Below are 13,966 nucleotides of genomic sequence, written 5' to 3'. Positions count from 1 at the left end.
CTACTCTCTCTCTCTCTCTCTCTCTCTCTCTCTCTCTCTCTCTCTCTCTCCGAGTAGCAGTGCGCGGGGGTAAGCTATCTAGTATACGGCTAATCCAAACTACATTATCCAGCCCGATGAATTAGAATTGGTTCCTAACCCAAATGGTTCTCGTCCTCCTAAGATTCAAAACTCATTCTACATTCTTGAAACTGAAAACGATTTCTGCACATTTCAGAGAGATCAGCCTCCACACAGAGAGAGGAGGGTGCATGGAAAAGAACTAATGAAAGGAGGACAATCTACTCATGATCCTCCGAACAAGGCTAGGAGTCAGAAGAGCGGAAACTGCTCCTATGACGCGGAGTGGAGGAAGCGCTCCGATCATTTCTATAGGGGCTGATGAACAACGATTATGTGGGGAACTTATGTTTGGCTTAGGTTGTTTGTTATTCTCTGTGTGTTTTAATTTGTAATAAATTATGTTTAAAGCACTTAATTTAGTGAGTGTGTTGATTTATATTATATAGTAGATTGTAATACTTTATTGCTTCCACCAATGAACTCTTAGCTTTATGTTTGGATGTTTGTCTCACCATTCTGATGGTTTGTAACCAGGTCAATTTAATAAATTTCTCTATGCCAGTGTTTTATTTTGAAGGTTTCCAATGACTTGCAATAGTTAGTCCAGTAATAAATTTTATACAGCATTCTACAAAACTCTCATAGAGCATAACAGACTTATATCATGAACATATTCATTTTTCTGCTTCAGTTTAAATGAAACATTTGAAATATGCATTGAGCCGAATTTCATTACAGTAATAATGGTTGTCCAGAGGAGTTTACTTGAACCTATTACATGGATAAATGGTGTACAATTATGTTTTGCCATTCAGTTACACAGAAAATTGTATAACATTTTATGAAGATATGAGCAATCTGAAATGCTTCAGTATGCAATGAATTTAAAAAAAAAAAAACATTATGATGGTGAAAACGAAGGGTCTTAATCTTTATGTGCATTTCACATGGGGGATCCTAAATCCTAACCATTTCATATACATATGTCGTTTTTATGTGAAATCAAAATGAAAGTGATTGTATTATGAAGCAATAAAATGATAATTGCTCCATAATTTTCCATGTTTTGTGATTTTGACTATGAATCAAACAAATTGTTTATCTCTGTTTTTGAACTTAGTAATGGTTCACAACTCAAATAAGTAAGTAAATTACCGTAAGATTTTAATGGGACTTTTTTTTTTGATAAATGGACGTTAGCAATAGATATATTGATAACTGAAAATCGGATTACAACATAAACATGACACACCCTTGCGGGCAAACGTTAGAAAAGAATCATGCGAAACTACCTAAGAAAACAAAGTCATCCTAGGTAATTCCTATGCTGCAACCCATAAGAATTGCACCTCTCAAGAGAACCAGAACCAGAACCAGAGAACCAATAAAACTAAAGGACAAAATAGAAGCAAACCTAACAAAGTCCTAGAAAAACCTCATTTATTCGAATAACTAACTAACTTAAACCCGAGAGAAGCAGGACGATCTACATCAGGGAGGAGATCCCCGACGAGCTCAGCAGCCCAATTTGGATCATAGGCGCGAACCCAATAGTAAACTAGGCATAGTCAAGGCCCAATTCACCTGATCCCAACGCAGAAACCCTAGCTTCAGAACTCGGCCTCCGGTGAACCACATTGGAACAGAGATCCGGTGTACCTCTGCCATATACCTAGTGCCGGCGTTATCCGTGGTACCATCGTCGTCGGCCAAGCAGCCTTGTCCAAACCCTTTCGCCGCCAAGCCTTGGTCGCTACCCAGATGCGGATCTCAAGCCAATGGGTCGCTGCCAGACATACCAGCACTAATAGCGACACCCTCCTTAATCAGATCTGAACCCCTCAACATAGAGAGGACGAGGTTGTGTGCGTGATCCGAAGACGACACCGGAGACGACATGGTTAGCCTACCCAGAGATAAAGCAACACAAACCAATAAAGGGAGGCTGAAGACCCCAAAAACCAGAAGAAGCCTGAGCGCATCGCCATGACTATCATTCTCTGAAGAACCCGAGGAGGAGAATGAGGCTCCAGCCTAGGAACGGTCAACTCTGCCGTCATTAAGGAACCCTAGGAGAGAACCCGTAGAGAGAGAGAGAGAGCATATTTTGATAATACATATTACATAATCAGTCAACATTAGTTTAATCATGTAAGATTTTAATGGGACTTAAATCTCAAATCAAATGACACCGGTCACACCTTCCCACCAGATAAATCATAAATGAAAATATGATAATTCTCGAGAAGTAGATAAAAATAGTAAATGAAAATAATAAAACCATAAATGAATATATGGGTCGTGGGGTGTCACATAATGTCTCTTTTTTTTATTTTTTTTTATGTTTCAAGAATTCAAGGTAAGTAGCCGGCCCCCCATCACATTGAAAGATCAGAAAAGGAAGAGAAATTCTTTGGTGCTGCAAACGCACCTTGCGATCAGCCACTAAAGCACCGACACATGTATATTTTTTGTCATGTCATCGCAGCTGTAAAAAGCTACGAATTCTGAATTATATGTCAAAATCTCGTCGAGTTGCTTCTTAGTTCTTCCTTCATTCTCTGTTCATCATCTTCTCAATTTCTTCCATTTGCATATTCACCAAAATGCACATTTGATTAAACACCAAGTCTGAAATAGTTGAATACATGTGCTAAAAGAAACCCATTTATTACACCAGAAGAAACCCATTACAATAGTGAATTATTTTGTAGCCACATACAATTACGAAACCACATATCTTATCTACCTTACTCTTTCTTCTTCCCTACCAATACCAACAAATCTGAACCCATCTAGAATCCTTGAGACATATCCAATCTCACCCTTGCCTTTTGCATTCTTCTTCGGTAGCAGAATATGATGAATGTTGGGTAGAACACCTCCATTAGCAATCACCACAGAACCCAAAAGCTTGGTGAACCCAAATTATAATATTGTCTAAAAACGACGACGTACGTCAGCGGCTATATATTTAATAACGGAGGAGAGGTAGATGGGGGATCCGGAGCCACCGCCGACAAGCTGAGCATAGCGGCCGTTCTTGAGGAAGTTGGTGACTTAGCCGTTGGAAAGTAGAGGCTGGCCTTGATTGAATGGGAAAATATGGACAGTTGTGACGGCGGCCTGAGATTTGGTGGTCTTGGGTTTGCCTCGGCCGGCCTGAGCGGTTGTAACGGCGGTGGCGGCCATGGTGATGAAAATATGGAGAGCTGGGTTGGAATTTGATCAGTGAGTTGAAGAGTGTGGGATTTGTGATACTGCCGTTTTCAAAATATTTGCTTCGTTTACTCTATGCAAGTGACATTATCCTCATCCTCATAGATGTATCTAAGGCCTCGTTCGGTAACATGGAAAGGAAATTCGTTCCTTTGTATTTCTCATGGGAAAGTAAAATAAACGTCCCAATAGTTTTTCTTTCTGTTGTTTGGGATCGTTGGGAAATCAATGAGAAAGAAAACATGAGTTTGTTTCCATTTTGATGTTTGGTTCGTGCAAGGAAAGGAAACTAAATCATTTTGAAATCTCTTCATATATCAAAATATATAGTTGACAAGTTTCATAGATAAAATTGTTAATAAAAATTTTCAACAAGGATATAAATGTATTTATGCTATGTAATTAATGCACATTTAATGTTGAGAAAGTAGAAGATAAAGTGAATCCTTTGGAGGAGGACGTAAATTTGCTCCCCACCCATACTTTTTCACTCTCATCCCCACCCACCTAGTTGAATGCCACATGTCATATCTTTTAATTACTCTAATTATGGTTGACAACATTTATGTATAACAATATATTATATTATCTTTTACTTTAAATCACTATTTTTTTTCTTTTTCTTTTTCTAAACAAAATAACAAAGCCTAACAAATTTAGGACTCCTTAAGATCGATCAACAAAAATATATAACGTCTGGGTGTTTTTTGAAAAAATAATTACCAAGTCGACATATTTGAAAATACCCTCTCAGATCATAGAACAATCTCACACTTGAAACAAAGTGATTGAACTACAAGTAGTCATCTCCTCTATATATAGATTGCTATTGAATTATCGATTCAAATAAATAAGTTCTTCATATACATACCCGAATTTGCAGTAGCATTCAAACACTTACAAAAAAAAAAAAATTGTCACTAGCATTAATGCTAACAAAAAATTAGGAGTAGGATTCAGATGCTTAGAAAATAAAATTGGAAAGCGATACAAGGAGAAGGAAGGAAACCAGTGGCCTGAGTCGATAACAACGACACTAGGAGGAGTCCTAATAAAATTTGTTAGACTTTGTTAAATTGTTTAGAAAAAGAAAAAAAAGTGATTAGAGTAAATTTAGGAGATGATTCTCAAAAAAAAAAAAATAAGAGAGTAAATTTAGGAGATAATATAATTTGTTGTTATAAATGAATGTTGTTAATTATGGTTAGTATAATTAAAAGATAAGACATGTGGCGTTCAACTAGGTAAGTGGGGAGCAAATTTGCATCCGAGGAGGATGGAAGAATTGAATTTCTCTCATATTTTCCTATCTTAAAGAAAAATTGTTCCAAACATAAGAAAGTAACAACTTTCATTTATCAAGCCCTTAATTCCATGAAACAAATGAGGCATAAGTTCATTAGTGGTGGATCTCAACCATATAAGATTTAAATATGCATAATTATGAAACTCAACCATATACATTCACGAGTACCCTCGAGAAGAGCTACTAACTCGAATCTTCATATTATAAGGATTAGTTAGGGGTCACAACAATTTTAATTTTTGAACATGACTTCTTTTCAAATATATGATTTACATTTCAGGTTTTGTCCGTTTTGAAATTGCTGCAATTCATTCGGTTCTAACTGCGGACAAAAATCAAGAGTTTCTGAAAAACATTTTATGTAAGCTTATTCATACAGAGCCTAAGGACGTGTTAACCATGCAAACGTGATTCTTACTGTGCATATGACGGTAGAAAACGCTAATCATGATCACTTTTACATTATTTTTATTTCAGTGTATGTAATGATAACTCCATACAAAATCGTATGTAGTCCAACCATCATGTGTAGCCTGTGAATATTATGAACAATACCTCCAAATTAAGGTCCCTAATCACTGAGCAAGATCTTCTGATTTTTTCTCTCATCCATCTCGCATGGTAATGCTATTTAAATAGCTAAAATTTACCAAATAAGTTGCTCGATCTGCTTTAGAAATATATCTATATAGGGTTGCTAGCTTTAAAATGCATATCCACGTTATGTTATTGTGGGTTTTTAGGATATTAGAGTAAACTAAAGTGTCGTTTATACATATAGTTTTAGTTAGTCAAACTTAGCCTTGTTACAAGGGCTTACACTTAAATTTGCGAATATATACCTACTAATTCACTGGTGTGATTATGTGCTAAAAAAAACTATTTATATGAGTTACAACTACATGTAAAAAATTACACCGGTGTAATTCATGATAGATGTCATTAACAAAAGCTACTATGACATGAGCTGCTATAAATAGTACATGTCATAGTGCATTGTATATTACTGAAAAAAAGTTGCATTTTTGGAGCTAGGGGATTACGTATTAACATATTGACAAACCAGTCCATTTTAAACATTAAAAACATGAAGAACATACATATCTTTTCATCAACTGCTATGAAACTTCACATGGTGTGAGTCTACTTAACCTATTGATAACCTGTTGATTATCTCTTCAACAAGGTTATATAACCAGTCTTAAAAACAAGGTCTAGCCATTCCTTTTCCTCTATCGTTGGCACCATTGTTGAGTTGAGTTTTATCCGAAAAGTTTAGAACATGGCATTAACAGAGACCTGAAAAAGTGTTTTCCGGTTCGAGTCGGAAATAAAACATATTAGAGAACAAAGACACAATGATGAATACATCCAGTGCTACTCCACATCGATAATGTATTTACATTGAAGTTACAAACTTACAATTACAAATTCCAATGGCGTCCGTCGTTGAACTGTGTTCTACATCTATGAGACATTATTGACTCGTCTCAATGGCAGCAATAAATCATTCTTTAATCATCCCTATCCAATTGCCACTTATCAGGAAATATAGAACATCCTTTACAGTATTTGATTGGTATACTTCAGTAACCAAATATTTCACATTGTCACAAGAGAAGCATACAACTTCATTTTCCCGAGCCTCACTTGCCAGCAGGAACAGCCAGCCCAAGCTCCTTGCATTGCTCTTCATCTGGTTGCAAACTCCTTGGGATTGCACCAAAAATCCTCCGTGTCACTTCAAAACCAGATGCCACATGATGCACATATGCAGACGCACTATCCATCTTACGCCCCAAGTTCAATGACGTAGACATAAAGTTACTTGAAGGAGCTTTTGACAGTTGAGCTGTTGATGCCTTTTCTAGGTCAGCACACCTTAAAAACCGTTCAGTGGCAGCCTCCCATGAAAGCTCATGCCTTTGTGCCTCCGTAAGCTGGGAAGGCTGTTCAGCCAGTGCTTGCTGTGTAAGCTTGACAAACTCTTCACCATTGTCATATGTTCGGCAATTTGGGAACTGCTTGAAGAACTCATTTGAGGGGTGATCGGCACATACAACAATTTTACCCATTGCCAATGCTTCTGCTGTGGTCGTACAAACCACATCTGTGGTGCTTGGATTCAGGAACACTTTATAACTGAAAACAAAAACAAAAAAACAAAAAAAAACATACAAAATTATACAATATATGTAAATATTCCAACAAAGTACCCAAAAGTATAAATTCCAACAAAGCTGACCATATTTAAAGAAATCTCAATTTAATTGAGGTGTACTTGGAAAAAGACAACGTTGACAATGGTAACAGAACTGCCCTTGAACTAACTTGTATCCCTGAGATAGATTAGATTTACACTACCTATATTCACTTTTATGGTAACAAACATAAGGGAGGATAAAGAGAACATAAGTACAAAGGTTAGCATCTGTTTTAATCTAGGGCTTTTTGTATGATGTAAATTATTACTGATTGATGATAGCAGTAGGGTATTTAAGGAAACCTACTAGCATCACTCCACTAGGTTTCTAGACATCACACCTTGGGTTAAGTTGCATCATCAAACCTAGAAGAAAGCATAAGCGTCCACTCTACAAAGTTACATTGATGCAAGTCTTGTAACCTGTAAGGACACCTAGAAACTTGTGAGGTCTTCTATCAAAATCTATGAACTTGGTGATCTCAATATGATTCCAAATCAAACAGTCAAATACCCAAAGGCGGCCCAACCTAAAAAATTTCTCTGCCAAAAAAATGACAGTCAAGAGTCTCAATACTAGACTGCTTCTACAAGAAACATTGCTGGTTGCTAAGCCAATTCTTGGGAACTACATTTTTGTTATCCGAATGTTGTTGATAATACAATACTAAATTGAGGCAGAACACTTACTCATGAAATTCATGATCGGCATGATCACGTCCAGGATGGACTCTAACAACCAGTTCCAATTTTTTTGCAGCTTTTTGAACTTGATCAGAGTCCTCCCCAGTTCCATATAAATCAACCTCAAGTCCAGCTAATTTCTTTTGATGGTCTTGAAGAAGCTTGAGTAGCTCCTTGTAGCCTTTACTCCACACCATTTTCCCAATGTAGTAGGCACCTTTGCTGAAGGCTTGGATTCCATTTTGTTGCTGCTCTAGCTTTTTCTTGCCTATATCAAGAAACTTGGGGTTGACACCATGAACATTGCAAATGATCGACTGAGGATACTCCTGGGTGGCAGCAGATAATCTGATTACCTACAGGAAACCATATGTGGAATCTATTAACAAATATATCAAGATAATGACAACAATATAACCACTCTAAAGAATCCTCTCTCAAGAGGACTGCTTATCTACTAACAACATGTAAGGTAAGTACACTAAATCCAATAGCAAAATAAGAAAAGGATAGTTGAACTAATCACTGAAGCAAAGCAAAACGTACATAACTGTCCTGAACATTATATATCAAGAACACAGCATTTATCAAGATTTACCTTGTGACAGTATATACTGACAACCCAATTGTTAAGATACTTTAAAAGAAATGCCTGCATTCTTCCATTTTTCTCCCTCCTCACATATTCCAAATAATTGGTGTGGATAATTCCTATAACCAGCCCAAATTTAATTTTCCATCTCTTCCCATGATGATACCACGTCAGGTGCTCAGGCTCCTCAAGGATAGCAATATCTGCCTTTTCATCAGGAATTACCTCAGAAATATCTCCGACAGGAAGAATGCTCCTTTTGTCTAAGGAAAACTGCAACAGGAGGGATGTCAAAGTTGGTCGTCTAGTAGTAAAGTTGATTAAAACGTATATGTACCATGGTAGTTCTAACATAAATTTACCTTTCCAGGATAAAAAAGCAAACTGAACTCAGATCCGAATCCAGTCCTCTCATGAAGCCAGTGACGGATATAAATCTCTTGCTCTGCCGGTGAGCCAAATGTAATCTTGTTAGGATACACCAATTTTTGATCCTTCAAAGACAACCAAGGAATAACCAAACTAATAATCCTCTCCCCATCTCTCGCAAGATACGCTGCACGGAACAAAGGATTCACAGCAGTTCCAGTCATCCACGGAAGGCTTGCCGTTGTAAAAATCGCAATATGCCTCTTTTTATCCATCCAATCATCAGTTATAAACACAACATCCAATCGTCTTCACACACTACATTTAGTCTCTCTCAACTCGCATACAGCTTACGGCCACAATGAACCGTAATCTAAACTGCATTAAGACATAAAAAATGAACTATCACTCAACCTATGCATCAATGAAACCTATTGAAAATTGAAGCAGTCAAAGTAATCAAGCACGATAATCGAAGTAAATGAACACAGCAATAGTAGCACAAAAAGCAAAATGAACTGTTCATAATTCCTAATTGGATTACTAAACCAATTTCCACTATTATTCTTCTCTAACTTCAAAAATTTACAAAACAAAATTCACAATATATTGATATAAAATAAGCTACTATTTTGAATCCGGATTGATTGAAGAAAGTTAATCGAAGCAGACTCGAATTGATCGCTGACAACAGAAACAGGTAAAGGCTATAAACTTAAGCGAAAAATCATAGAGTTCGAGAAGAGTGTACCTTGAAATTCGTGAGGTTCGCCGGAAGTGAAGCTCAGAATCGGAGGGAAAGTTCCGGCGAGGAGAGAGATAGGAGGAGTTGACGACGGTTTGGGGTTTGGGCTGCGTGAGGAAATTACAGAGAGGGAGTAAACGATTCCGGGGTATATTGAATTTCCACACGGTAATTTGTTTGGGCGGATTTGGGGTGATGCGACGTCGTGTGGGTTGTTTTTTACTGTTACAGTTTCACTTCGAATCTTTTCTGTCATCGTAGAACGTTTGGTGCCATTATTATATTTGAATAGCGAGGCCGTGTTTGTTTTGCTGAAATGTGATAGGGACTAGGGAGCATAGTGTTTTTTTTTTTTTTTTTTTGGAGATGAAATTCATAAAATGGAAATAATTAATAAAACTAATTAAGAATAGAATTCGGAGCTATAAATAGTCATACCAGATCAACATACCTAAATATATCTATCAAAGTTGGAAAATGCTTCTAAATTATGGAGATCTTAATCGAGCAAACGGTCATATCAATATTAAGAGAGACATGAGACATACTAACTCTGTAAAGTGTTTTAAACTTTTAAATGAATTGTGCATGCTTGATAAAACTAACTTAGCCTTAGTAGTGAATACATGTGATAGTTTTAGTTGAAATCCCACATTACTTTTTCTTTTCTGAAAAAAAAAAAATCTTCATTAAAATCACCTAGCCGACTATAAATGTGATATTTAAACCTATGTCCCATCAGTTCAACTAGCTAACCAACAAACCATGACTTACCGACTGAAATCCGACATTGTTTATTCAACAAGCTGAATTCATCAAGCCTTGTTATCCTGCATTGGATAAAAAAATAAAAATAAAAATAAAAAATCAAAACAAGAATAAAAAATAAAAGGTCTTGTTCGGTTGTTCCCATCAACACATTTCTGAGCTCCAAATGCACGACACAAACAGAGCGCAAGGACTAGTTGGTTTTGATCCAATTTCACTGAAAACTCAAACTCCGCATCAAATTACCAAAAACACCCCACACAGAATCCAGCACAACATTCGCTAATAAATCCCCAGATTTTCGTACCAGGGCTCTCAAAATCGAATAAAGATTTCCAGGTATTAATGACTCGCCCCTTTTTCCATTTCAGTTCCCATTTCATCTTTCATTTCTCACTCTATGATTTCCATCTGGGTTCTTCTTTGATTCGCTTAATGCTCATCTGGGTCATGTTTTTTATATTCAAATCCTTGTTTGCAAATTGGTATTGAATAATTAAGCTTGATGGGTATATAAGTTCATAGTTTCAATTAAAGCTGATTACTTTGTAGTTAAAGTTGGAATCTTTATATGACGAAGTGCATGTTTGATCTGGGATTTTGGTTTTTTCAAATTTTACTAGCTAGAGATTGCTTAGTTTTTCTAATGCTGAAGAAATGAGAGAATGTTTGATAAGCATACGATAGTTGAGTTATAACTTTCTGTAGGAAAGTTGTTTCTGGAATTGAAATTTTATAATGAGCTGCTCACAATGCATTTGCTCTTTCAGCTGTTCTACTTGTGACCATCTCTACTTCTTGAATTAGGGGAAAGTTTTAAGACTTGTTAGTAGAATTTATTTCAGGGGTGAAATCTAAGTGCATTAAGTCTGATATGGTTTGGATAGACATATGTTGTGTACACTTTTGTTCGATATTGGGTGAAAAGCGCAAGTTTTGGTGTTGAAACTTTCTACTGTACTGCTTGTGTATTCATCTCCCAAAACATATAAAACCCCAGATATGGATGAAATTTTGGCGCTTTGAAATGCTTGTAGATATTAATAGCGCTGTATTGTTTTTGGGAACTTGGCATTTGGAACAAGAAAAGAGCATAGTTTGCACGAAATGCTATTTATTTTGGATGAAAAGAAGATACTAAACTATGCAAGTCAACTAGGAAGGATTATTAGTTAAGTTATTGAAATGATGCAGAGGCCGGCCGTCACTGTCTGGGGATGCCCCAGGGTGGATAACTGTTCTGATACTCTTTGTGCTTTGAGGGGTTATATGTTATGAGGGTGTGTATGCTAAATTTTAAGTGTGCCACTATTGCACTGCATATCATTTGCGTTTCAATTCATCATTATGTCTCAAATCAGATTCACATGAAATATTTTGGGCCAATGCAATGGGTGTAAAGAAACAATGCATCGAAATGAAAAAGTTAATATCTTTGAGTCTTGAATCTAATAATGTTCTTTATATTTCCTATCACTAGTTTTGAGCTTGAAGAGATGTTTCTGGGTCATACAGATGGTCTTTCTGAATCTCGTTCATCAAGGGATCAGCTACTTCCTTATGCTGAATCTGATGATGACACTGCAGACAGTTCTGAGCCGATACTGTTCTCAGCCTCCTTTGAAGAGCTTGCCGACAATATCGTTAAGTATGACACTGTTATTTGGCTTTCAATATCACTGATGCTGGTTTTAGCTTGGGGAGTTGGCATCATTATGCTGTTATATCTACCTTTTAAGAGATATATTCTCCAGAAGGACATCTCCTCTCGAAAGCTATATGTTACACCTAGTGAAATAGTCTACAAGGTACATACACTATCTTTTACTTCTTCTTTTTTCTTCATCTTCCATAAATGTGATTCTTCTTCTTATTTATCTTTTTCCTCTCTCTGCAAAGGTTTCAAGACCTTCTTATGTACCCTTCTTGGGCATCACCACAATTGAGAGGCATGTGCCCCTTTCCCGGGTAATTGACATCATTATTGAACAAGGTACTCCGGACTTATCTGATTGACTAATATGAGTAATACTAATATCTCTACAGTCTATATGTAATATCTCTAACAACTACATTATCAGTCCTTGTCTTCCTTCATATATCGAATTTATGCTATTATTTTCTCCAATTCAATATGGCTGAACCACATGAACTATATTATGCTTTCAATTCTGCAGCTTCAAGCAGTTAAATGAGGGAGTAATTGGTCTAGAATCAAGTCATTGTAAAGCTTTTGCATGCAAAGCCAAAGTTCAAATACACACATTACTTATAATTGTTTATTGCTCTTATGATATAAGGATATATATTTCAAGAAAAAAAATAAAGAGCATCCTACTGAAGTTATACAGCCATGCAGAAAGGGCCCTGTAGAATATTGCAGCAAGGTTTCTCAAATGCACCATAAATTTTGCTAACTTGAACTATAATGGATGGAAATCTGTAATCCATTTCCAATATCCCATAAGAGTGTTGGTTATATTGATCTGAAAATTCATTTCCCAATGCAAAATTTCATCATGCAGAACAACTGTTTCTTTTGAAAGACTTGTTATATTTAGGTTTCCATAATTTTATCCTTTCAAAAACAGTTATCTCATTTATGTTGTGTCAAGTATAGGTTGCTTGCAGTCAAGATATGGGATCCATACCTTTCGAATTGAAAGTATAGCACGTGGCAAAGCTGCAGCTGTTGATGAACTACAGGTTCAAGGGGTTTCTAACCCTAGTGATTTGAGGAAGGTGAATAAAACTATCTCATAGTTTTTCATTTGCTTTTGAATCAGAAAACTGATACTCTGCATTTTTATGGTTATAGTTACTTAGTCTACATGCTCACTAAAGAAAACTTCTAATGTTAGATGGTTATTGGGTGTTCATTTATTGATTGATGAGCAGGTCATCATAACAGAAGCTTCAAAAGTTATACAAGACAGCGGTGTAAGTTGGAAGCCTAGTGCTGTCACTGCAGAGGGGGAAAACATGGCTCGTACTGCATCCTTGACTGAACCACCAATTCTTAGATCACCAGCTAAAAGTGTAAAGGTATAACAGATTTCATTCTTTAGCAAACTTGTTTCATTCCATCTCTGGCCAGCTTTGTAAGGTACATATTGGTTTTTACTTGAACTTCTGGTCTCCTATGTCATGCAGATGTCAGCTTCACCACGCTATGCTTCAATAGAACGCAGAAGCATACTACCTAGTGAATTGTTGCTTAATAGAATTGAAGAAGTCAATAGATCTGTAAAGGTAGATTTCATTTTCTGCTTCTGCTTCTTCTTGTTCAGCTTCCCTAATCCTAGATACTCACTCTGGTACACTTTCTTATATTCTTAACAGAAAATCGAATTCTTAATAGAGAAGTCTCAAACTCAACCTGAGTTAGAGCAGATAAATTGAGGTTGAATGTGAAGTTGGATATATGTGGCAGTGGATTACTTTGACAAATGGTGGAAAGAGCCAAAAAAAACAACTCTGCACTTGTCTGTAACTATTTATAGAGTAGGATTCTAATATACCTTAGTTTCACTTAGGATGTTGAAATGTTAAAAAGCTCTTGTACTGCACATGGTTTGCTTTTGTTTTAGTAGAGGTAGAAATGTCAATTTTTTTATGAAGTTTGCCATTGAGTGTGATACTACTGAAGAACACAACTATGAGAAATTGAGAAATGGAGAAAAGGAAAACCTCAAGATTTGGAATTGTCAATGGCATATGGCCTTGTTACTATGACATCACAATTTGCTTTTGCAATTTGAAACTTCTAGACTTGAGGTGGAATCTGTGAGAGATGATTCAATGAAATAGGTCAATAAAATGTTAATATCTATAACCCCAGTTGTACTGTAAATCTTCATGTTTGGGTTAAAAAAAGAAAGATATTAAGAAGCAATAACGAAGAAAGTCATTGAAGCGCAAAAGCAAACAACTAGATAAGTGGACATCATTTTCAAAGAAAGTCAATCAACTACCAACTGAAAATGTAATAACAGGCTGAGTGAACAAACATGTCTA

The 13,966-nt window shown here is 36.3% G+C and overlaps 3 protein-coding genes across 3 annotated transcripts; 1 reads left to right on the top strand and 2 right to left on the bottom strand.

Moving 5' to 3' along the window:
- Positions 1-1,833: 1,833 nt before the first annotated feature.
- LOC101302503 (histone H2A.1-like) lies at positions 1,834-3,255 on the bottom strand. The gene is made up of 4 exons (XM_004308348.1): positions 3,216-3,255; positions 3,022-3,122; positions 2,813-2,976; positions 1,834-1,969 (listed from the first exon to the last, which is right to left on the bottom strand). The coding sequence occupies exons 1-4, from the start codon at positions 3,253-3,255 to the stop codon at positions 1,834-1,836; spliced, it is 441 nt and encodes a 146-aa protein (XP_004308396.1).
- Positions 3,256-5,951: 2,696 nt separating this feature from the next.
- Positions 5,952-9,320, bottom strand: LOC101312478 (digalactosyldiacylglycerol synthase 2, chloroplastic-like). Its single transcript, XM_004306770.1, has 5 exons — positions 9,188-9,320; positions 8,430-8,814; positions 8,074-8,340; positions 7,482-7,831; positions 5,952-6,730 (listed from the first exon to the last, which is right to left on the bottom strand). The coding sequence occupies exons 2-5, from the start codon at positions 8,709-8,711 to the stop codon at positions 6,235-6,237; spliced, it is 1,395 nt and encodes a 464-aa protein (XP_004306818.1). The 5' UTR covers positions 8,712-8,814; positions 9,188-9,320; the 3' UTR covers positions 5,952-6,234.
- Positions 9,321-10,263: 943 nt separating this feature from the next.
- Positions 10,264-13,658, top strand: LOC101312189. Its single transcript, XM_004306769.1, has 7 exons — positions 10,264-10,288; positions 11,430-11,757; positions 11,849-11,942; positions 12,570-12,691; positions 12,848-12,994; positions 13,103-13,201; positions 13,292-13,658. Exons 2-7 carry the CDS (start codon positions 11,446-11,448, stop codon positions 13,349-13,351), a joined length of 834 nt encoding a protein of 277 aa, XP_004306817.1. The 5' UTR covers positions 10,264-10,288; positions 11,430-11,445; the 3' UTR covers positions 13,352-13,658.
- The last annotated feature ends 308 nt before the right edge of the window (positions 13,659-13,966 follow it).

The sequence above is a fragment of the Fragaria vesca genome, linkage group LG7, assembly GCF_000184155.1.
Source record: "Fragaria vesca subsp. vesca linkage group LG7, FraVesHawaii_1.0, whole genome shotgun sequence".
NCBI classification, from domain to species: Eukaryota; Viridiplantae; Streptophyta; class Magnoliopsida; order Rosales; family Rosaceae; genus Fragaria; species Fragaria vesca.
Note: the sequence above shows the minus strand (reverse complement) of the source record. Positions and strands in the feature narration are given on the sequence as shown.